This window comes from Ochlerotatus camptorhynchus, unplaced genomic scaffold (assembly GCF_037179485.1).
Source record: "Ochlerotatus camptorhynchus isolate MF236.1 unplaced genomic scaffold, CSIRO-AGI_Acam_v1.1 ptg000232l, whole genome shotgun sequence".
NCBI classification, from domain to species: Eukaryota; Metazoa; Arthropoda; class Insecta; order Diptera; family Culicidae; genus Ochlerotatus; species Ochlerotatus camptorhynchus.
In genome coordinates, this window is record NW_027040722.1 from 4903510 (window position 1) to 4927916 (window position 24407).

General features: G+C 44.0%; 1 protein-coding gene across 1 annotated transcript; it reads right to left on the reverse strand.

The window, feature by feature from the left end:
• Window positions 1-663: 663 nt before the first annotated feature.
• Window positions 664-23697, reverse strand: apolpp (apolipophorin). Its single transcript, XM_065225619.1, has 10 exons — window positions 23379-23697; window positions 11335-11361; window positions 10737-11260; window positions 7687-10674; window positions 7130-7620; window positions 6930-7059; window positions 1556-6865; window positions 1358-1490; window positions 962-1287; window positions 664-895 (listed from the first exon to the last, which is right to left on the reverse strand). Exons 1-10 carry the CDS (start codon window positions 23452-23454, stop codon window positions 872-874), a joined length of 10029 nt encoding a protein of 3342 aa, XP_065081691.1. The 5' UTR covers window positions 23455-23697; the 3' UTR covers window positions 664-871.
• Window positions 23698-24407: the final 710 nt, after the last annotated feature.

Sequence of the window (24407 nt, forward strand, 5' to 3'; positions counted from 1 at the left end):
GGGAACATGAATCTCAAGATCAAGTTATTGAACTTTCAGAAGGTTGCATGAAAAAGTCTCCACTTAAATGGTGGGGAGATCAACGGTGGAGTGCTTAGTATTGAAATATTGGAGCATCGTATCGTAACGATCTAACTCTGGAGTAGATTGTGGTGGGTAATGCGTGCAATGAAATATATTGCCAATAATGTAATGCGGTATTTCCTTAGAATTTCACAGTACATTGAGAAAAATACAATATCTGGCATCACTGTCCAGGTCACCCCTACCCTTACCTTCTAGTGAAACGTGGAAGAAACATCAGGTAAATCACTGGAAAAGGTGTTACCGAGCTCAATTAATTTACAAAACGTGCTTCGTTTTGTCATTAAACGCTCGTGGTGCATTATTTTCCGGTTTGTTCGTTACCAACCAGAGAGCCCTTCTGTCCCCCCCCCCATTTCCACCCATCAACATTACCAATCCGTTCCAATTCATGCGCCACCCCACATCGGTATGGAAATCGATGAATAAATACTCGTTATGGAATGTATATTTAATAAATTAACAGGATTCTGATTAATTATTGATTCAGGCAACGGTGCACTGCATCCACCGCAACCGGTGCATAACGGTCGAGTCGAACAGATTTCGGATTGAAGGCCTCTCGCAAAACTCACCGGATTTAAATACAAAAATTCACTCGTTTATTTCGATTCGCATCTTTTGTTTTTTTTTTCTTTACTGAAGTACTACAATACAGATTTACTTTTCCCTAGGATCGTACCGCTAAAATGGCAATTGGGATGATACACAGTTCTATTCCTAGACGGAGATAATAAATATGGCTGGAAGTCATCTCTCCCCTTGTAGCTGCCAATGACTATGCAGCTTATCCCTTGGCACCGGTTTTCTTCTGCAAAGGTTGAGAATATTGTGAAAAACCCTTTTGTTTATTTACTCCCACTTCAGTTCCACTTACCACTGGTGGTAGATATCTGGTTTCCCTAGCTTCGCAGGATTCTTCTGCGTGCAGACCATTTCGCAGCTTGCACACGCAGTCGCTGCTGACCTCCGTTCGAGCAATGTGCTCTGCGAGGGCCGCTGTCATCACCGTAACGAAAGCCTTCTTATCCTTGGCTTGCTTCTGTCCGCTGAAATTCTGCAACACGAATACGAATCCGTTGTTCTTGCTAACCATATCAACCAGCAGATCCGAGTCGAACTTCAGGGTGTTCTTCAACTCGGTTGATCCGAAAACACGCTTCGGGTTATCCTTCACGGTGTATGCCTGCTTCGAGTTGAAACCTGCAAGCGAAACAGATTGGCCATTACATTTCAATTACGATCAGGTATTAAGCTAGTTCCGTATACATACCGACAACTTCCTTCACCTTCTTCGAGTCCTTGCTGCTGGTGATTCCGAGGTTCTTAACTGGCGTTACGACGTGCAGTCCAATACCCTTCACCTTCAAATCCAGGGTAGCCAAAACAGACTTGATGGCACGAGCCTACCGAAACCGAAAATCTCCATTAGAATTGTTCCTTTCCATGCATTCAACACACACACACTTACCGGATTGGGTACCTTCTCCGTATCGTCCGAGTGGACCAGAACGATGTGCTTGCTAGCGGTAGCACGGAACGGATATTGCAGAGCCTCAATGAACGCACGGGAATCCGGTGTAACTCCCAAATCTTCGGCGACCTTCTCGTGCAACTCGTGAAGGGTCTTCAGGATTTCGTCAACGTTCTTGTTTCCAGTTACCAATGGTTTGCAGTTCTCCGGCCCACTGATATCGGCCTGTCCTAGCTTACCCGTGTAGTCCAAGTTTCCACCGTTACTGAACAAGCTCACGTACTTCTGGTTTCTGTTGAAGCCCAGCACAACCACGTTCACATCGGTAATGCCGTTCGTTCTCAGTTCCTTGCGCAGTTCATTGATCGTTATCTGTACCAGTTCACCAAGCATTGTTCCGATCGAAGTGTCCACAACGAATACAACGTCAGCTTGTTTCTGCGGGGACTTGACGCTGAACGCATCTCCGACATCAATATTCTTGCCTCCAACTGAGCATGCCTGGCATTGAGCGGGCACGCTGACAGGGATCAGTTCCAAACGGCACGACGAAGCGTATGCCAATGCGATCGCACAGCCAGCTTGCTCGGCATTTTCGGCACCATGGACGGCATGTTCGCAGGCTTCGCGGTAGTTGGTCTGGTCCTTGAAGAAGTAGCAATATCTCATCGAACTGTCCGAACCGAACAGTTTGGCGCACACTGGGCTGGCGTGTTCGTGTTTGGCATGTCCTGGATCAGCGACAGCAGCGCACGCCTTGGTCGCCTTGTAGGTGTTGGCAAAGTCGGTCGAACTTTGAGCATTCTTTCCATTTGGCAAAACGAAATCATCGTTCGGCTCGTTGTTTCCGTTGCCCAGCAGACCACGTACCTTTCCGAGATAGAATCCAGACACGGTGAAGTGGCAAACCTTCAGATCGGTAGTACACATGATGCTCGCTCCGTAGGTCGTTAACAGGTTCACCGTGTAGTACTGTCTCCAAACATGGACGTCGTTCTTGTGCAGTGGTAGATCAGTAGCCTTACCGTTCAGCGTTACCACGCCCTTGTCGTTCAGTTGAACAACATCCTTATCAAACAAGGAGATCGACTTCAGTTTTCCGTTCTGGATGTCAGCTACAATGCTGAAGTTTCCATCGACAAAGTCGGAGGCGAGAATGTACTGGCAGCTTCCTGGGAAGGTGTAGTGCTGTCCATCGAAGGTGAAGAAGTGGCTTCCATCGGCAAGCTCTCCATGCATCTCGAATGGTGGAAGGACGGCAAATGGATTCCATGCGTATGGGCGGAATTGATACAGGAAGTCGCGCAGTGAGTAGAACTTCTCGTTACGTAGGTAGTTGAATGGACTGAATTTTACACTGCTGACGTATGGGAAGACCTTGAACGTCATGAACGATGGGAATCCACCCGCAAAACCTGGCTCTTCCAGAGAAGTTGAAATAGTCGAAGTGAATCTATCGAATAACAGGCTCACAGCCTTGACGAAATGTACAAAGATGTTCTTCAGCTCTTCAATATCGTTCACCTTCTTATTGTCCAGCTTGTTGGTTATGTACTGGTTGACCGAGGACGTGAACGTCTTGATCTCTGGGACTGGGTACAAGTCTTCAACCAGAGTCAATAGTTCCTTCAGCAACTGGAATGCATATCGATCAGCACCTTCGAAGTACTCCTTGAACGTCTCCTTGAGCACCTTGAACTCGTCGAACGAATTGAAGTATTCCTGGATCAGCTTGTACAGTTCCTTGAATTCCTTGTCCAGGGTTGAAACTGCTTTGTTAAACGTTTGAGCGAAGCTCTTGAACAGTTCTGAAACGCTCTTGGCCACCTTGTTGAAGTCTTCCTCGAAGGCCTTCAATGACTTGATAGTGCGTTCAAACACGGCCACGACCAATTTTACAGTTTCTTGGTACACAGCGTACGCAACCGTTTCAGCTTTGCCATAGAGCTCATTCAGAACTGGGAGAATCTTGGAGTTGAATGTTTCGGTCAGTTTTGCAACGACATCGGTGACGACGGCTGAAATCTTCTTGAAGTTTTCGGCATAGACCTGGGTCAGTTGAGCAACAATTTCGTTGATGGCAGCGAAGATCTTGGTAGCGAATTCGAAGAACTGCTTGATGGTTGGGTCCTGGAGCACTTCATCCTGCATCTTCTTCAACTGTTCGGTGTAGTCTGCTTGGAATTTGCTGAAATCAGGCAGTGAAGCGACGACGTTTTTAACGACCTTATTGACATCGGCGGTCAGTTTAGCGTACTTCTTCTCGAATTCTGCCTTGTTAGTTTCCAGGTCAGCCTGCAGTTGCTTGTTGAAGGCTTGCAGGAAACTCTTGGCGTTTTCTTCGTTAACCTTGTACTCAGTGGTGAGGAAATGGGTGGTATCCAGGGCGATCTTTGCGTTCAGCAGTTCTTTCTCGTTTCCAACAACCTTTAGAGTAGCAGTCTTGTCAACAGTGAATGTTCCATCAACAACGAAGAATTTATCCTGAGTAAGCGAGAACTTGGCAGACGACAGACCATTTACAGTGGTTTGCAGTACAACTGGCCTAGTTGGCACGAATTTGAAAGTGGAGGTGAGATCAGCTTTGTGCTTCTTGACATCGTAGGTACCGTGAGCACGAACCAGTTCTTCATTGAATCGCTTGAGCAGGAAGTCGAATTCTTCAGGGCTGGCAAACAGGTAAGTTCCGAAGCGGAAGTCCTCAAATGGTAGATCGATGAAACCGGAGGAGCTCAACTGCTTGGTGGCCAGTGAGAGAGCGGAGTGTCCGTTGAAGCCACAGTTGAATCCAAGACCCTTACTGAACACACTGACTTCCGAGCTCACGTTGAAGCCCTTAAAGCTCTGATCACTGTTGACGTACTTGGCATGGGCAACGATCTTATCGTTGGCATTCTTGAACACATCCAGCTCAAACTTTCCGTCGGCAGTCTGCTTGTCTCCGTCCAAAATACCCGAAACGCTCACAACCAGATCCTTAACGGTTGGGTGCGAGAACTTGAGAGATCCGCTACCACTCACTCCAGCCGATCCGACCAGTTTAGTTTCTCCGTTGAATCCGAAGGTGGCCTTATTGTTCGGGGAGTTCTTTTTGTCCAAGTAGAATGACACAGTGCTATCGTATTGACCGAATTTGTCCTTTGGATATTGGAACACGCCTTCAACAACGACAGACCGAGTTGGCAGAACAAGGCTAGCTCCAGCACTGTTGGGGTGGAGGTACAGGTGGTATTGGTACTTGGGCTTTTTCTTTTCCTTCAATTCAACATCGGTGGTGTGATCAAGAGTCAATCCGTTTCCACTGGTCTTGGAGTTCAGTCCAAATTCGTATACATATCCCAACTGCTGCAAGTCGACCGAGATCAATGCTTCGTGGTTGAATTTCTCTCCGGTACGCTCCAACTTGGATTGAACTTCCACATTGGCGCACTTCTTCTTCTCGTCGCAAACAGTGTGCTTCAATTTGAAATCATTTGGCTTGACGTGAATCTCCGTCGAAATGCTGTTCTTGCCCACCGATCCGGACAGAGTGAAGGCATATCCAGCTTCTTGCAATTTCTCACGAACAAGCTTGAACGAAGCAGTCTGCTGTTTGTCGTATAGCTTAACGTTTCCTTGGCCTTCGATGATAGTGCTCTTGCCCTGCTCCTTGACGGAGTAGTCGGCGAATCCACTCAGAATGTTCTTTCCATCGGATGAAGCCTTGAATTCAACACCCTTGCCGGTGTTTCCTGGCTTGGAGTTGAGTTCGACGGTGACCTTTTTGGCATCCAATTTTGGAGCATCAACGTAAACCTTGGCGTAGAATGTTTCGTAGCTCTGGAAGTTGGCTTCAACGTTAGCGTCCAGGTTGAAGTCACCAAAGTTCTGCACCTTAGTGTTAGCCTTAAAAGCACGATCGCTGAGCAGCTGGTATCCTCCATAAATCTTAACAGTTGATTCCGGGTATCCAAGGGTGAAGTCTACAGATGGGGTAGTTTCGGACAGAACAACGGCGTTATCTACACTGTAAGCCTTTCCGTCAGCCACCAAATTCAGCTTGGTGTGGTAAGCGTTTTCACCGGACTTGACGTGCTTGAAGGTCAGCTCAACGTTCTTTACCTTGGCGAAGTCAGACTTGATAGTGGCATGCAGGGAAATATCGTCAAATCCGTTGGCCTTGGCATCACCGTTGAACTCCAAAGTCTTACCCTTTCCATAGTCGATCTTCAGGGTTCCCTTGGTCGATAGTGGTCCATCTTCCTTGCCTTCGTAGTTGTACGACACATCGGCAGCGAATGGATCGGTTTCGGGTAGGTTCAGCTTAACGCTGCCAGTTCCATGGTTTACGTTGCCCTTAGCCGTGGTAGCCAAAGCGACCTTCTTGTCACCATAACCGAACGTGCCAGTATATTCAAATTCGTACAATCCGGCATCACTGTCCGGCTCCAGATAGCTACCCTTGGACTCAACGAAGAGATTCTTTACAGGAGCTTGAGGAACGTTCACGGTAGCCTTCAGATCATGAGTATGTGGCTTTCCAGGCTTTCCAACGTGGTAGTTTCCGCTGACGGTACCATCGAAGTCATTTCCGTACTTTCCACCTACTCGGTAGACAGCGTGATACTCGCAGTATTCATCCAAATCGAAACTGAATTCTCCAGCCTGAGGTAACAGCGAACCCTGGGCCTTGACGTGGAAGGCAGCGGTCTTGAAGTGTCCAGCTGGCAGGTGTTTGGTATCTAGCTGGACATCCAGGCTCTTTCCATCAATGTTGGTGTACTTCACATTGTGAACCATATCGAAGAAACGAGACTTGAAGTCACCATCCTTAAGAGATCCAGTCAAAGACACGGTCTGCTGCTTTCCACCTGGCAGCTTGTCTACAAAGTTAGCTGTGATGCTTCCGGTAACCTTCTTGTCATCCTTTCCGTTAATTTCACGCTTGAGATCTCCCGACAGCTGACGTCCAGTTGGCAGGGTCAGAGAGAATTTTCCGTTGGTTGCTCCATCATTGACAGGTCCGTTTTGCTGTCCTTGCACGTTGAATTCGTATGTCTCGGAGAAGACTTCCAGCTTGTTCTTGCTGTCAAAGCTGCTCTTAGTTACCTTGTTCTTAGTATCAAAGTGCACCTTCTTGGTGTTATCCTTCTCAAAGTCATAGTAGAAGTCCGTGACGACATCATACACCGGAGCGGCGATCTTGAACTTAGTGTCCAGCTTGAGTTTGCGATCCTGTTTCAGGAATTGGACCAGAGCAGTTCCGTCACCTTGTCCTTTGTTGGCCTTGAATTCACCGTTTCCGTCGAGGAAGTCTTTGACAGCAAACTGTAGGAACAAACAAAAAACGGGTTAATTTCTCGATTCATTGGGCTGAAACCGATAGACTTACGGTGAATTTTCCATTGGCGGCTTCGGTACGGTCGAGCTTGAGATCATACGTTGCAAATTCATCCTTTCCAACGAGAACCTTGGCGTTCGAGAGCACAGTCGATGGGCTCAGCTGGAGGAACAGATTCAGCCTATTGTGTGCGTCAGATTTATGTTAAATTTATAGAACTCCTAGGTAAAACATGAAATATCTGTACTCACTTGTAGGGATCAGCTTTTTCAACAGCAACGAACAAACCCTCCAGGTTGAGCTCACCGTCCTTATCGCTGAACTTGTTGGTCGCAACTCCGCTCAGATCAATCTTGGTTCCGGTGCTGGCCGTCAGACGGTTCTGGAACTTGCTCTTGGCAGCATCTATCGAGCGCTTCGAGGTGAACTTGAAGAAGTGCTTGTTGAGTGATCCTCCAACAGTCACGTCGTAGTCTCCAGCCGATTTCTCGTTGTACTTGGCATCTACGTTGGCAGCGACCTTGTACTTGTCGTATCCGTACTCTCCGTCCACCTTGAACTGGTTCTTGCTAGTGGCAAAGTCGAAGCGAACCAACTGTTTCGGTAATTGCAGCTTGTTCGACATCTTCAGCGATTGCAGTTTCTTGTCCTCGATCTCAAATTCAGCATTCTGGTTCAACTCATAGCGGTGAGTAGGGCTGTTGAAGTCCTTGCCCGACAAAAAGACGAAAACGTTCTTGAACTACAAAAGAAAAATAAATATTGAGTGTACTCTAGTTTAAACATGTCTAATTAAACCTGGCCTTACCGAGTTCTCAGTGTACGCCAGAGCCAGCTTCACATTGAAGTTCTTTTCGGCATCGCCATCGGCCTTCTTCTCGAGGTCAAAATTCACGTGCTTCGGGCTAAAGTCCAGGTGTCCCTTGACGGCATTCTTGCTGGTACCAACAACGACGGCCAGATCAGTATCGAAGTTTGGTCCATTCTGCAGTACGAATCCGTTGATTGTGGTCTTCGGAGCGTACGGGCTAATCCATTCAACATTTTCCAGGTTGTACTTGGTGGCACCACCATCGGCCTTCTCGACTACAATCTTTCCGGTGGTTTGTACGACCTTCGAAACTTGGGCATCTCCACTCGGGGATCTCACGGTAAAGATCGGTACGTACTCCTGTCGGTCAGCAGATCCACCCTTCTCAAACCCGATCTTGGCCAGATACTCATCGGGTCCGTTGTGAGCCAGAGCGTACAGTGAAGCTTCCTTGTCGTTGTTGTTCAATCCAACGGTGACATCGACATTTCTAAGTGGCGATGCGAGAGTAGCCTTCACGTAAGCATCACCCTTGAAGAAGCTCTCCAATTTCAAACTGGTGGCACGGTTCTTGTCAGTTCCAGGGGTATCAAAGGTCAACAGCAAGCTCTGGTGCTGCTTGTCCGAATCGTCGTACTTTCCAGTGAAGTGATACTTGGGATCAACCTCCAAGTAGAGTTCGGCGTGGTACTCTCCATCCAATGGAATCATAGCCTTTCCAGGTACTTGCTTCTGTCCGGCGGAAGCGCATAGGGTAACTCCAACGACGTGGTACAGGTTATCGAAGCATTCCTTGAACTCCTTGACCTGCTGATTCATTTTCAGCGGGAGGGAGATCAGCTGATTGCCACGCTCACGAGTGACGAAAACGAGCTTGCTATTGAAGCTGAACAGTTCCTGCTTCTTCAAGAGAGAATCAATCGTGAGTTCGTAAGACTTTCCACCATCGAGCAGAGCAAAATTGACAGCGCTGCCGGTGGATGAGTGAACCGTACCCGAAAGCTGAAGGCCAGTGCTCACAGTGAAGGCATCAACACTCAGTGTTCCAGTCACTTCGTAGCTTCCGCTTGGAACCAGCTTAACATTGAACTTGGTGTTCTTGTAGTCCTTGACAATGTCCTTGATGTCAACTTCGACGCTAGTTTCCAAACGAGCGACACCAGTTCCCTCGTATGATAACTTCAGAGGCAGACCAGCTGCAGTAGGATACACCAGATCAGAATCCACGAACAGGGCATGCTGTTCAAACACATGGTGATACTTCTTAGCGCCTTCCAAGAACTTGTCGAAGCACTCGAGCAATTTCTCCAAAAACTCCTCAGGGGTGCTTGGAATATGCTCACCAGAGCTCAGGAAGAACAGCTCAGATCCAAAGAACTTGACCGACACGTCCAGATTGAAATCTTCCAGGGCATTGTTCTGCATGTTCACTCCCTTGGCAAAAGCCTTGACATCCTCCTTGAGTCCGCGGCGGAACCGGCTTTGGGCCTTCTCGGAAAGCTTTCCGTATTGCTCGACGAGGGTGTTGAAAGCAGATTGCAAATCCAGTCCACGGAAGAATCCCTTCGGGCCAAAATAGTGCTCAACCACACGGTCTAAATTGTCCTGACGACCTTCGACTTCGAACACGTTGAACGAGTTGCCGAACACTTCCGTGCTAAAGTTAAATGCTACTGACTTTGGCAGGAAGCTCTTTTGCGAGTAGACCACGCTAGTATCAGCACTGGCGCCCAATCCAAGCGATTCAACGGCATACGAGAACTCACGGTTAAAGGAATAGCGACGGAAATCGAATGGAAATTTGTTGGTCGTGCGCAGGTTAGCAAAGTGATGACGAGCTGCCTCCCGGGTTGAGTCAGCTGAAGCACGGAGGCTAGCCAGATGGGTGGTAATGAACGAACCGACCTGATAGACTTTCTCGTTATCCAGCAGTGCCTTGATTTCGTTGGCAACGGCAGCCGATGGGCATTCAACAAGCGAGAGATACGCTTGGATGCGGATTTCCGAGTCTCCATTGATGTCCTTCAGGAAGTTTAGAGCAGAGTTGACAACCTTCTTGTTACAGGATGCAGCTGGGAAGGCCTGGAAGGCGGCTACACGAACACGAGCAGATGACTTATCCGAAGCGCACTGGACGACCTTGTCCAACAGTGGAGAAACCAGCGTGTTGGAGTTCTTAATACCCTTCAGAACAGCTACGACGATATCCTCTTCCTTGCGGTTGGCAGGTTGACACTTGCCGAGCTTAACTGCAAACTTATCGGAGATTTCCTTAACATCAGCCGCTTCACATCCAAACTTTTGGCAGTATTTGTTAACCAAAGTTCCAACGCTGAGGTAGGCTTCACGAGTCGGGTTACCATCGAGCAGTAGTTTGGCGGCCTTCAGGGCTGGCTTGGTCATAGAAGTGACCAGGTTCAGTGAAACAAACAGAAGTTTCTGTTCTTTATCATCCGAGACTTCCTTGTTTTTGTAGAGATTTGCAAGAGCTTCGACGGATGCACCGGTTCCGACGCGGAACAGGGCATCAAAGTACACCTTACGAGCCAGAGACTTGTTCTTATGGGCGTTGCCGGCCTTAACCTGTTGGTACAGCGAGAGCAGATCATCCTTCTTGGAGAAACGCATCAAATGGATCAACTCGGTAAAGTGACTAGCGGTGAGCTTGCCAACGTTGTTCTGGCTGTATGAATCCACAACGGTTTTCAGTTCCTGCTTGATCGTCTCCAGATTACCCTGAGAGTCGGACTGGGGGTTCTCGAAGATGACCGAACGTGGAGTTGCGGCAGTCAAGGCTGGGGCTGCTCCGGACTTGGTTCCAGTGTATGTCAGTTTGGTGGTGACCTTAGCCTGGGCACCAGAGTTGAGCTTCGCAAACGGCACGTACTTGTACTCTTCTCCGAGCTTGACCGAATCCAGCAGACCATTTTTGATCGTTTGCTGACTGTTGTAGATGCTGGTCAGCAGTGGAGTCGATTTGATGCCCTGGAATTAAAAGAAGTTTATGAGTATTGAAAGAAATTTCCGAGCGATCCTAATTTACTCACAGCCTTCGCGTTGACAATGCTGCTAACCAGGCTGTTGCTCAGCGATTCACGGTAACCACATCCGGACAGATCGCGGATCTTGTTCACTACGGTAGCACCTCCGGTGACAAAGTTTGAGAACGATGTTGGGCACACACCGAAGACGTCCGTTTCGTAGGACTTGCCCTCGGCAGACTGCAGCAGTGAAATGATACCACGCTTGACGTTCAGCGAAAAGTCCTTATCACTTTCCTCGGTGCAGATTTCCGGCGAGAGCTCGTCGTTGGACAGGGTAAACTGGACGGGTTTGGTAATGTCAACGCCAAAGTTGGACTTCATGCCATCGGGCGCGAAGGTGGTCAGCGACAGGACCTTCAGCGTGTACTGGCAGTTGTCTCCGGCGTAGATTTCCACCTTGCCGTCCACTTTCAGAGTCGTCTGTTGGGCATCGACTTCTTCGGAGGTTAGCTGCACCTGAACGAAGCTGTCCAGATCGTAGCTGTAGACATTTCCCGGTTGGAATGTATACTTGGACGATTTGTTTGCTGCAGAAACAAAGGTTAAGACAATCGGTTAGGGATGGTTGATTGCAAACATAGGCGATGAGTTGAGGACTTACGTGTTGGGCAGCCGGTTTTGCAGGATGCTGCGAAAGAAAGCCGAAGCAAGAAGAAAAGGAAAGTTGTTATCGCAAATGCTAAGATGAGTAAGCGCTACGGGTGCTCTTGCGGATTAGGCCGGACGGAGTTATATAACTGCACTGCGTTTTTGTCTTAGCGCTTGAGTCGTTATCAGTTCAGTGTGGTTGCTCGGAGGTGGCGCAATCTTACGACCGAAAGTTCATGAGGTCATACAGAGAGAGGTACAGTACAGTAAGTACGTATCTCTGGCTTAACGTGCAGTTAATGTGGTTTGTGTCTGTGAACTTGAGCCGTTGTCGACAGTGATAAGCAGTTCTCGGAATGACAGTCATGTTGCACAACAGTCTTGAACTTGAACAAATCGCGGGGGTGCATACTTGATAATGATGCATTTTCCCCCCAGAGGGAATCACAAAACATCACCAGCAGATGAGTTTATTTTTCGAAAATACTTTATGGGTACATAAGTTACACAGATCCACCCTTTGTGATTTGTTATGAAACACAGTGAGTCATAATTATTGCAGTCGGTAAAGGTTCAGCTACAAAGCCATGCTGGAGGTGGCTGGGTTCGATTCCCGGTCCGGTCTAGCAATTTTTCGGGTTTGAAAATCTCTCGAAATCGCTGTGCATAGAGTATCATTGCACTTGCCGTACAATTAATACTACAACAAAAATGGTACAGTTACAGACAAACAGACGTAACTTTTTCGATGAGTTTTTCTTGAAAACATTTTTTCTATAAAAATAGGACCTCAGTAATGACCTCTCACTAGTTTCTCACAAAAATCAAGCTAGCTTGCAAAGTCGCAAGCAATGTTGTATGCAAGGTAAACAGTATATATAGAAACGTCAAAATGATCCAATGCCAGCGCTGGTGAGTAGTTCGCGGAAATTATAATATCCAAATCAGTGTTATATGCGACAGTTAGAAGATACTGAGAGGTTAGCACATATCATCGGCAAGAGACGTGCGTGTGAGAAAATTTGCGAAAAAATCTAAGGGCACCGGTGGGATTCGAACCCACAATTCCCATTCAGTACACGGGTGCATTGCCAATTATACAACGGTGGACCTATGGTCCACGGATGTATTTGGCTAATGACATATGAGTTTCGAATCCGTTTCCCTCCCTTAGTCTTTTTGCGCAAGCGTTCTCAATACACAACAATCGTCTATTACCGACGATATGTGCTTGTACCGCAACCACTCATTATCGGTCGATGTGAACAAACACAACTCGTCTCTGTTCTACATCACACATGTTGGATACGGGATGTCCAATGCAGTATGAATAGAGCAATGAGCTGCTGGCCTCACCTCCGACCACCGGGCCATAGTGATGATTTATCATCAAATTAATTTTCGATTTAGGTTAGCGACTGAATCAATCCAAATCAGTCGTTAAATGCATGAACGGTAATACAGAATGAAGAGCTTCGTCTGTTTGTCTGTGAAACAGGCATCGAAAGTTCTCAATTAATAACTGGGGAAGTGCATCTAGAACACTTAGTTGAGAGTATGGAATAAGCTAATATGCGGTTAGCAATAAGCTTGAAATGCGAGAAAGAAAAAGAAGTTTAACCAGAAGGATAGTACTATCCCTTGTGCTATTTTTTTAAAGTGTGTCTCAAAGTGTTACGACTGGTAAGCGTGATTGCCTCTCAACGCAGCAGGCCTGGGTTCAATCCCAGTCGGCGCCGCCGGGATGTTCTGAGGCATAAAACACGCGTTCCTTCGGAAGGGAAGTAAAGCAGTTGGTTCCCGGTTCATGAGTTGATGGGTCGATAGGTAGGGTCCAAGTGTGGGAGCTGCCTCCTTGGCGTCGGTAGCATTGGTGCTCAGCACGGAAAACAAGATCGACGAAAAACAAACCAAGATGTTACGATGTGCTCCGTTGTGCCGATGTGCCACTATGTTGACACTTCAATTCTTATGTTTTTGCTATGCCTGGCAACCAGGCGTTTGTTTTGTTTCCACAACTGATGAACATTTAAATCGGTGAATGTAGGAAATAGTAGAAACTACAGTATACGCGACGTGTATTCGGTGTATGCATCTTTATTCGTAGTCCTGTAATCAGATTCAATGACCGTTTCTGTAGTTGTTTTGTGCATTGTAACCATCATATTTGATTGGTGCAAGTTAGCTGCTACTTATCTACTTCAACCATCTCGGGCGAATAGTTACCGTACTCCAAGAATTGCATCTAAATGATCAACTTGGAGAAATGAAAACTATCATCAAGGATATTAGCATAGAGGTAACTCTAAGACCAGAAATTCCCGAAGAAACGTGCTTAACTTTTTGACTCAGCTGTTGTACTCTCTTCGGTCCCAAGCTAATCGATGCAACCCTCGAATAATAGGAAAATCCACGAACCCCTCATTTTATCTGTCAAACTTTCATAACTAATCAAAACAAACATAGTGTAGTTCTAGAATTTTTGTCAGAATGGGGTACGTTAACCGATTTGCTTGGAACCAATAGGCTAGTCAGGCTAATAGTGAGTCAATTTAAAATCGTTAGTTTCCACCGGTTTATACTAGTGCCAGCATCAGCTACAGACGTTTTTCAGCCGAATAAATATCAATGTGACTCAAGAAACATGATAGTGCCTCTATTAGCTGCAACAGCGTTGACCAACAATAACTAAAACTGCTGGAAAACAACAATTCTTCCACCCAGAGGAAACCTACACCACTGACGAACCTGCACCTCCACAATAACATCAATCAACCAGTATTTCCAGGCCCAGCGACAATAATGCATTTGGATTATAATAATCGCAACTTCATGGCTAATTCAGAATCAACAGCACACTTAATACCTATATCAAGGACTACCTAAATTATATCAGGTAATGACGGACGACACCATAACAAAATATTTCTCCTTCAAATGCAGGTTAAAATAACGATTGCGATTTGTACAAGTACTGTACCGTATGCGCGATAATGTTTGCACCATCGTACAAATAAGGTTCCCGTTTCACCTGTGCATACAATGCCTTGGTTTTCTTTGCATGCACGTAACCTTGCGATGTGCAATCAGAAGTACCTTGAACCGTGGGGAAATATTCAGAGCTTTGGAGAAGAGTAATGAATATCAGGAAAACTGCGGCAGCTTAACGAAAGTTCCGTGAATTTTAGGGAAGTCCAAAAAACTCTAATTTATTGAGAAGTTAAAAGAACTTTTGGGGGAGTAAAGATATCTTAAGGAAAGTCCCGACTAGCGGGAAAGTTTAAAGATCTTCAAGAGAATATTCGGACAACTTTGTACATTTCAGGAAAATGATGAAAAATTCATCGAAGATCTAAAGTAGTTTTAAGGAGAAATTCAGAATAGTTCTGACGAGAACTTAGTTCTGAGGAGAATTTCAAAGTAATTTTGTAGAGAGCTTCAGAGTAGTTTTGAGGAGCCGTTCAAAATAACTCTGAGGAGAACTTCAGAATAGTTCGGAGGAGAAGTTTAAATTAATTCTGAGCAGAACTTCAGAGAAATTCGGAGGAGAATCTCAGAGTAGTTCTGATGAGAACTTAGAAGTATTTCTGTGGAGTTTCAGAGTAGTTCTGAGGAGACATTCACAGTAAATAGTTCTGAGGAGATCTTCAGAGTAATTCTGAAGAGAATTTCAGGAAAGTTCCGAGAACTCCAGAGGAGTTCCATTGGCATCAGGAAAATTTCGGGTAATTTATGAAACTCAACGGGAGCACCCGGAACATGTATGGCCAGTGTGGTCCTGAGTACTTAATATGGTCACCAATGTTCTTATTTTTGAATTCTCATATAGTTTGGTGTTTCATCTGAGGATGTAGGTCGGATCTGGCCAACGTGGTCTTCAGTACTTAATATGGCTACCAATGGTCGTATTTTTGAAATATCATGTATCTTGATGTGTCGAATGTGGGGGTACCTTAAATATGTCCGCATGCATGCTTCTGATTACATACTACGAACTTGGATGATTATTTGGTTCACGTCCAGGTTATGGTTAACTCAAAATTGCAAAAAATATAACTGAAAATGTTGAGCACTTTTCAGGCTGCCGCTCAACCGGTGCGTTAGTCCAAAATGCTTTTGCCGCAAACGCGCTCATTGTGGGTTGTCAAACAAATTTCAGTGTATTGGAAAATTTGCGATTGCCGCTTTGCCGCTATAGACGAGTGCACGGATGGATTTGAGTTCACTCACTCGACAAAAAGTGACACAACAGCGGGGCCCTATTTACTAAAAATGAACACAGGAATAATGCTCGCTTAACTTTTGAAAATGGCCTATCAACTTTTGGAAACAACTTCCTAGGTCCTTTTCACGAGAACCAAAGTACGCCCACGCAAACCAAGAGCACTATTGGGAAGAAGAGAATTTCCCCTTCCCGATGGTGTTGTTAGTTTGCGTGGGCGTATTCGGTTCGCACGAAAAGGGCTTAACAGGTTTTGTGCACAAAAGTTGATAGGTTCGTTTCAAATATTACGCGAGTATTATTCATGTGTTCATTTTTAATAAACAGGGCCCCGCTGTTGTGTCACTTTTTTTCGAGTGAATGCAGTCAAATCCATCCGTGCACTCGTCTATTAGGTTTTGCACCGTCGGGGTTAACCTCAATCTGATGACAGTTTAGTGGTACTGTTTACGTGGACTTAGCCGATTTTTTCTTGGGTGGATTTTCTCGATAATTTTTCAGACTGCAGTGAGATGTAAACCACATTTCTGCAATGTTCACGAGCAACATCCTTGCAATCCCGCATAAACGCGAACCATAAATTGACCTTACCGAAAATGGTTAAAAATTGTTTATAATCCCTGCTAAACTTCAACTGAAATGGTTATGGAACTTTACATAAACGTTTAATGATAAAGTTTTAACCTTATGTATTATGGTGTTTTGGAAGCGGACCTTACAAATAATGAGTTGTTAAGAACCATTACCATTCAAAATTCTTGTTTTCTCCATATATTTTCGGGAGGAGGATTATATTAGAACCTTTTAACTTATGGTTTGAGAACATTAATGGTTATGGTTATGGTAGTCAGTAAGGTCCATGAATAGTTTTGTAACATCGATCAACTTTATGTGGAATATATCGCGAATTTGTTGCCTGTAAATGACTGATTACCAATTCACGATATATTCCACGTAAAGTTGAGCGATAATACAAAACCATTAATGGACCTTACTTAATATCATAACCATAACCATTAATGTTCTCAAACCATAAGTAAAAACGTTCAAATATAGTTCTCTTTTCGAAAATGTATGGAGAAAACAAGAATTTTGAATGGTAATGGTTCTTAACAACCCATTATTTGTGAGGTCCGCTTTCAAAAAACAATAATACATAAGGTTAAAACTTTATCACACAAACGTTCATGTAAAGTTACATAACCATTTCAGTTAAAGTTTAGGAGTGATTATAAACAATATATAATTATTATCGGTAAGGTCAAGTTATGGTTCGCGTTTATGCGGGATGCACTGTTCCTTGACAATTTTCAAGTTAAAATTAGGAAATATTAGAATTTTTTTTCGAAAAAACGACTAAGTGCTTGTAAACAGTACCACTGAACTGTCAAAAAGGTTCAGCCGATTAACACTGAGTTCATTCGTGACGTCACGCTGCAGAACTTAATAGACCTGTGCACGGGTGAACTTAAGTTCATCTACTGAAATTTTTTTGACACAACAGCGGGGCCCTGTTTACTAAAAATAAACACATGAATAATGCTCGCGTAACATTTGAAAAGGGCCTATCAACTTGTGTAAATAATTTGCTAGGTCCTTTTCATGAGAGCTGAAGTACGCCCACGCAAACCAAGAGCACTATCGGGAAAGGGAGAATTTCCTCTGCCCGATGGTGTTGTTAGTTTGCGTGAGCGTATTCGGTTCGCGCGAAAAAGGCTTGACAAGTTTTGTGTACATAAGTTGATAGACCCGTTTCAAATGTTCTTCTTCTTCTTCTTCTTCGCATTTCAAGCTTATTGCATATCGTATATTAGCTTATTGCGTGCTCTCAACTTAGTGTTCCACAGTTATTAATTGAGAGCTTTCGATGCCTGTACCATTTTTGCATTGGTATCCAGCTTTCCATGCTCGGTAATGGTGGCCTGTTTGTATGAATAAATGTATCCTTCACTGTGCTTTTTGACACTAACTGGAGGGCGTATGTTGTTCCATTTTCTTCTGTTCCTGGGAGAGGGAAAGGGAAGGGGTTGAAATTCGAACATCCAGATAGTGTCAAAAAGCACAGTGAAGGATACATTTATTCATACAAACAGGCCGCCATTACTGAGCATGGAAAGCTGGATAATTGTGTGGCAAGTTCAATCATACTTCTATGCCCAGGGAAGTCGAGAAATTTTCCAACCCGAAAAATTCCTAGAACGGACCGGGAATTGAACCCAGCCACCTCCAGCATGGTCTTGCTTTGTAGCTGCGCCTTTACCGACTGAGCTAAGGGAGGCCCCCGTTTCAAATGTTACGTGAGTATTATTCATGTGTTCATTTTTAGTAAACAGGGCCCCGCTGTTGTGTCACTTTTTGTCGAGTGAGTGAACTCAAATCCATCCGTGCACTCGTCTATCATTGTTTTCAGCCCTTTAGAGTGACATGAACAACAATGCTGCTGACTCGACGGGGCAATCAAGTGTGCTGTGCGTGCTGCATACACGGCGAATGAGAACGACCCAAATTTGAGTTTAGTTCACTCATAATCGCCAAAAGTGCAGAAACTCAGCGATGAGTAAATTTGCCTCATGTTTTCCCAGGTTTTTCCAGGATTTTCAGGGAAAAATTCCCGAATTTGAGAAAAGTAAAGATTGGATTCACGTTTGGATTTTTTTTCGTTCTCGCCGGTAAGTAAAACAAATCTCTGTTTAGTTTTGTAAAATTCAAGAAATTGTTCCGTCCCTCAGGATTAGATTAGAGGCAAAAGCCATTTGTGCCACCTGTTGAGTACGGTACTGATCTTTTCCCAGCGATCATTTGTCCCTCGTCATAGGATCAGCAACCTCTTTATTCAAGTGCTGAACAACGTGTTCGGCGTATCATCTTAATTATTTGTGGAATAGTTATTCCATGTCACAGTGGGCCAGGAATTAAGTCTAGCAGGAAACAAGTGATAACGTTCTGCTCTTACATCCAACTGAGTTGACGTCTTGAGTGAAGTTTCTTGAATTGATTAGGGCTACAATTTGGTGGATCAAAAATTGATGTGGCTGGAAAAATGGCGCAGCGATACATTCTTTTTTATTTCACAAAAAATAGGTTTGCTATCGTAGGCAAAGTTGTAGAAAGTATTTTTTTTTTTTGAAAGTTGCCGAAGACATAAAAGCTTACAACAACTGAGATTTACGAAGTTTTATAAAATTTGCCTTAAATTCACGTTTATTGTATTATATTTTAAACAATCCTTCAAAAGAATTCTTTTATCATTTTTCCTCGATCGATACTGATCAATCCAATCTTTTCCAGATGCTACACACATAAACAGAGACCCTGAGCTCTGTAAAAAAAATACTATCATAGATCGAAACTTGTTTTTGTTCATTGGTGGATCAATTTGCAACACTAACACATTGATCACGACTGCAGCCAAATTTTTTGCATGGTTTGCAGTGACCGCCACCTGGAAACAATACAACAGCAAATTACAGTTGAGTCGGTTACCTTTTCAAAAGTTACAGATCTCTCGGTAATTTTCGATTTGCATATCGTCTTGAAAATAACAACATAAAGGAGGTGCCAAACGAACTACCAGAACGAAGGAAAAGATCAAATGTGTGAGGGAGCGAATAAGACGTAATCCGGCCGTATCTGGCCGTAAACTGAGAAAACAATTTCAAATGTCCCCTGCTTCGATGAACAGGCTCCTCAGACATGATCTGGAATGCAAGCCGTATAAGAAAAAACGAGTGCACGGATTGACGGAGCGTCAAAAGCAAGCCAGGGTCCAAAGAAGCAGAAATCTCTTGGTTCGGCACGGTAACTGCGAGATTTTATTTTCGGATGAAAAACTCTTCCTCCTGCAGGACAGTCATAACCAACAAAATGATCGTGTTTATGGCAAAACTCTTGCCGATATTCCAAGAGATAAACTAGCTGTAGAACGCTATCAGAATGTATCGAAAATCATGGTATGGGGCGCCGTTTCACGAAAAGGAAAACTTCCTCTTCTTTTCATAGAACCTAACGTAAAAATCAACACTGAATATTACATTGAGCAGGTTTTGAAGAACCATCTGCTTCCTCATGCTTCAACGCTGTATGGGAATGCTCCATATTGTTTCCAGCAAGACTCAGCTCCAGCTCACAAGGCAAAGAAGACACAAGCATGGTGCGCGGAAAATTTGCCCGATTTAATCACAAGCGAAGAATGGCCTGCATCTTCACCGGATCTCAACCCACTTGACTTCTTTGTTTGGGGTTAAATGCTTCAGCAAATAGGCCCTACGAAGGGGCTTACTTTAGATCGATTCAAGAAACGTTTGGTTGATATTTGGGACCAAATTCCTCAGGAAATCGTGCGTGCCAGCTGCGATAGGTTTACAAAGCGTTTGCGCAAAGTTATCAAGGAAAAGGGCGAGAGATTTGAATTGAATTAATATGATTTGTTTTTATAACATGTATCTTTCAAATGAAAAATAAATGCTTTGGTTTGGTTGATTTGTTTTGCTGTAATCCAATTTTGTTTTAATGACACCTATTGTGAGATATCCTGTAGTTCTAAAAAATAAATGTCAAATTAAATTTTAAAATTAAATGTCATCAATGATTCAAAACTTACTTCAAATAGACTTTAATCCCTCAACATATCTCAGAGGTATATTAAGATATATTTGAGAAGTTTGGATTTAAGTCAAACGATATATTTTATTTAAATGGAGGAATTCATACAGAGTCAACTCTCCACAACTCGATATTCTATAAGCCCGATATTCTATAACTCCACTTAATTTTTCCATGTATCGTACTCTCCATAAGTCAATATTTCCACAAGTCGATTCAATAACTCGATATATCAAAGGTAGAGCTTCTTAATTCTGTGAATTTGCAGTTACAATCAATGTGTCCTTGGTGAAAAGGCTCCGTATGTTTAATTCATAAGCAAATCAAACTTGAGAGTACTCAGGGCGTGCCAGGTGTTTGAAAAAAAGTATTCAACGAGGTCGACCAAATGTCCTAACATGTCAATACCACTCCTGTTCAAGTTGGAATGTGGAGGGAGAGAGCTTTCAGTACATCTACATTTTTAAATTGATATCATTATTCAAAATAATCAGACATTAGGGATCTGGGGAGAATGCTACCCCTAATACACCCAAGCAACAATCTTGGTTTAATAAGTGTTCTGAACCCCTATAAACCTTGCAACTTTACTTGGGCTGTAACTTGATTAAATTTACAGTTTTTATTTTAAATTTCGGAATTTTTTCATCGAATTAATTTTACAGAGCCGAGAATTCTTATTCTCTATACTCCTCCTTCAAAACGGGATCCGCTTCCAGTGGTTTCATTATATGGTAGTATCGCCAACGAGGGGCAGAGCACTTCCATTGCAGTAATGGATGCAAAACGTGGTCATCACTCAAACACTCATCACGAAATGGTTGCTTTCCAAAGTCGACGTCGCATCGACCGAAAGAAATGCTGACGAAGAACAATGAGAAGGACCACACAATGGTTGCTGCCGAGTAAGAAGACGATCGCGTGACACACATCGGCAGTGGCCTGCTTCTGTTGACAGCCGAGTGAACACTGTCCAAAAATCTTGTAACAGTTTATAATTTTCAAGGGGAGGAGGTGGCTGTCAAATACGAACAATCGTCGCCTACCTCGCATAACTGGTTCCAAAGGTAAACAAGCCATAAGAAACCTACAGCGATTGTTTACGTTTGGAGCCAGTTTCATACAAGAATGATCAGTAGGCTGATTTGACAGCACGTCCCCCCCAGATAATTTTAGGTAGGGGATTTACGTATTCTCGTCAGTTTAAGCAGAGCCCGCACTTCTATTAGCATTTTCGCAGCGTCACGCACGCATTTGTGGTGTTTGTTTATTTACATTTATCTGCTGCTTACTTCTCTATCCATTCCATTTAAAGCGTTTTCACAACGCTCCGAACTACTCAGGTGAGTGTGAATATTGTCGGCAGCCCCCTTTTCTTCGGCAACCTTTCCATTTGAACTGCGGTTCTATTATCGGCAACTCGCATTTTGTAGTGAGTATATTTCTGGCATAACAGGATTACTCAGTTGTAAAATGAAATTAGATAGAAGCTGGAAGACTAAGAATATATTCAGGGAAATCTGTTGATGGGAAAATACAGTGTAATTAACGTTTAAATTTCGGTTGCCGAAAACAGTCAATGGATGCTGAAACTGACGTTTACCCTGCTTACTACAATTTTATTTTGTTTGTGCGCGTTCTCCAAAGCTTTTCAAAGTAAATTTGTTGAAGTCTGTTATCGCTACTGGGATCAATGCGTTCCATTTTTAAATTTAACTACTCGAGATTCGAGACAACAAGGTTGCGATATTTAATGCAAAGTCATGAGTCAGATTCCTTAGAGATTCCTCCAAAACAAATTAATAGGGCTGAAGAAAATTTTCAATTCGTGGACCTTAAAAAAAGAAGCTTGCAGAAATTTTCAATGTTCTGGAGTAAAGATGCAGATTGCGGATCTTGAAATGTTTTGCAAGTTTCCAGATTTGAAAACAAATGTCTCAATACAATGGAGGGGGAAGGAGATACAGCTATCCAACTACGCCTATTAGATTGAGCAAATATTTTGAATAACAAATTTGAACATATCAACTTGACAAGATGAGAAACACCGAAGTTATATCAGTTTGAAACTTTACTTCCATTGAAATGAGTGAAGGAGCGGAGAAGGGAGAATTTTGCCCCCCCCCCCATACTCCAGCTACTTATATGAGATTGAGCAATTGATTTTGAATAATTCATCTGAACATTCCAAATCGATAAGATAGATATACCCAAGTTGCACCCTTAAGTCCCAAACAGTTGCAGCAACTTTATTACGACTGAAATAAGTCACATTGAGATTACCTCAATCGTTTTGCGACAAGTGGGCTACTCCAAAAACATTGCTCGTGTAAGAATCGTGCAGCCGGTTAATCCGAAGCAATGGCCAGTTTTGAAATTTTTCAAAAGGTAATATGACATTCACATCACCTCAAAGGTAACTAAGTAGCAGCAATTTTGAAATTCAAAATCTTTCCATTATCGGTCGAAAAATTCCACCGCTGTTGATTCAAACTTGTTGACAAACTGATAGGCTTTCGAAAATATTGTTTTGAACTTTAGCCGGCACGTAAAATCATTTACATTATGCGCATAAGTTCACCAATTTGGCCCAGCCCTTATCATCGCCATCGGTGGATTGTTTTGGAAAACAAAAGTCTAATCAGATTTCAAAATCGGAGCTGGTTCACCCTTGTAGATTCACAAACATCAACTTCTATCTCGTTTCCAGATCTTTCGCTCCGATCTAAATTTTTCCCCACTTATTTTCAGTGGCAATTGGTATGAAACAATACTCTTTCTCTATGCGTCAATCATCATCATCTGACCGGTCCGTTTAAAGGCGGATTCCTTTTTTTTTTCGTCGAAAGTAGTTAAATATCTTTCAAAAGTCTTCACGGTCCCCTCGCTCTAAAAATCCACGTGGCAGCAGCTGCAGATTGTGCTCAGCTTGCAGTCGCTATTACACTTCATCAACCATGAAATCAAAACAAGTGACATTCAAGTGGCACCACCCCTTCCCGGCCGGCTTTCTTCACTAGCCGCATCTCCGAGCCTGCACCAATCGCTCATAAAGCTCCATTAGCTGAATTATACTAAATTGGTTCACACATTACGGTCCCATCTCCGAGTGTCTTTGTTTCGTCGAGTCGAGTGCCGGTCATGAAAACAAACCGTTAGATTTACATTTCCTAATCCCATCCGGGTAGGGCGGTCTTCCCGTTGCAGCACTTTTAAACGATACACACACATACCTGCAGAAACACTTTGGCACAGCACTAGCGATATCACAAAGCTGCAGAGCAGATTCCGCCTGTTTAGGACCCACATGGTTGGGGGTTACTCCTGTATCCCCTTTTCACACTCAGTCAGTTTTCTTGGTCTTTGCTCTGCACACGAGTAAGAACGATTAAATCAATCAAAGTCCTTGTTGCTGCCACGCAGGACCTTCGGGAAGCGAAGTTGCGGCACACCTTCACTTTCACTTGATCTCCTTCTTTCGCCCACTGCTGCGTACACACCACAGTGATCGACTTGTCCCTAGGAGGGTTCTTTGGCAGAATGACTGTCTCAATTTATAGTCCGACAGGCTTATATAGAATCCTCTTCCCCTATCGAACTTACCCCCTCCAGTCGGGGCCCGGTGCACACTCACAAATGCACATGGGTGAACTGATAACAGCATGAACGATCGCCACCGGGAGAAAGATCATCAAGCTTTCTATGCTTGTTTGTACAAGAAGAATCATGTAGGCACACACAGGCAGCCGAAAATGGCCCGGGCCGTACGTCTAGAAGGATGAACTCGGACTTGATCATCACCGCAGAACGGTTGAGAACCCGTTGTTATCACTTTCTCTCTCTCTTTCTCTCTCTCTTGATTTCGGGTGCAAGAAGAAGTGACTCGAATCCGTCCCTATATAATTTAAGATTAGAGCAGGAAATTGACCTGGCGCAGAGGTAGTTGCATCGGTTCACGTACACCGAAATCAATTAATTGCCCTGCTGCTGATAGTGATTGTCCTGTTGGGTAAACATTTGAACTATGAGCAAATACATTGCTTGGCGTTGTTGGGTGGGAAAGGACAGGTACGATGATCTTGGAAGGTGAAAGCCATGGGAGGGGTATTTTTCTATTGAAATTACAAAGTCTAGGTTGATGATCGATAAGAAAGCTACCTATGCTTGTGGGGTGCATGGACTGGGAAATTTCTGTTAGAAAATACAGACTGAAGCAAATTCGAAGACGAAACAGTATGGTTGAAGTGATAACGCGATCTGTT

Coding starts and splice junctions, on each gene's coding strand:
- apolpp (XM_065225619.1), bottom strand. CDS start 23,454: ATGTGGGTCCTAAACAGGCGGAATCTGCTCTGCAGCTTTGTGATATCG. Junction 11,362..23,378: donor GTGCCAAAGTGTTTCTGCAG/GTATGTGTGTGT, acceptor TTTCTTTCGCAG/CATCCTGCAAAACCGGCTGC. Junction 1,288..1,357: donor GAAGGTGAAGGAAGTTGTCG/GTATGTATACGG, acceptor TTTCGCTTGCAG/GTTTCAACTCGAAGCAGGCA.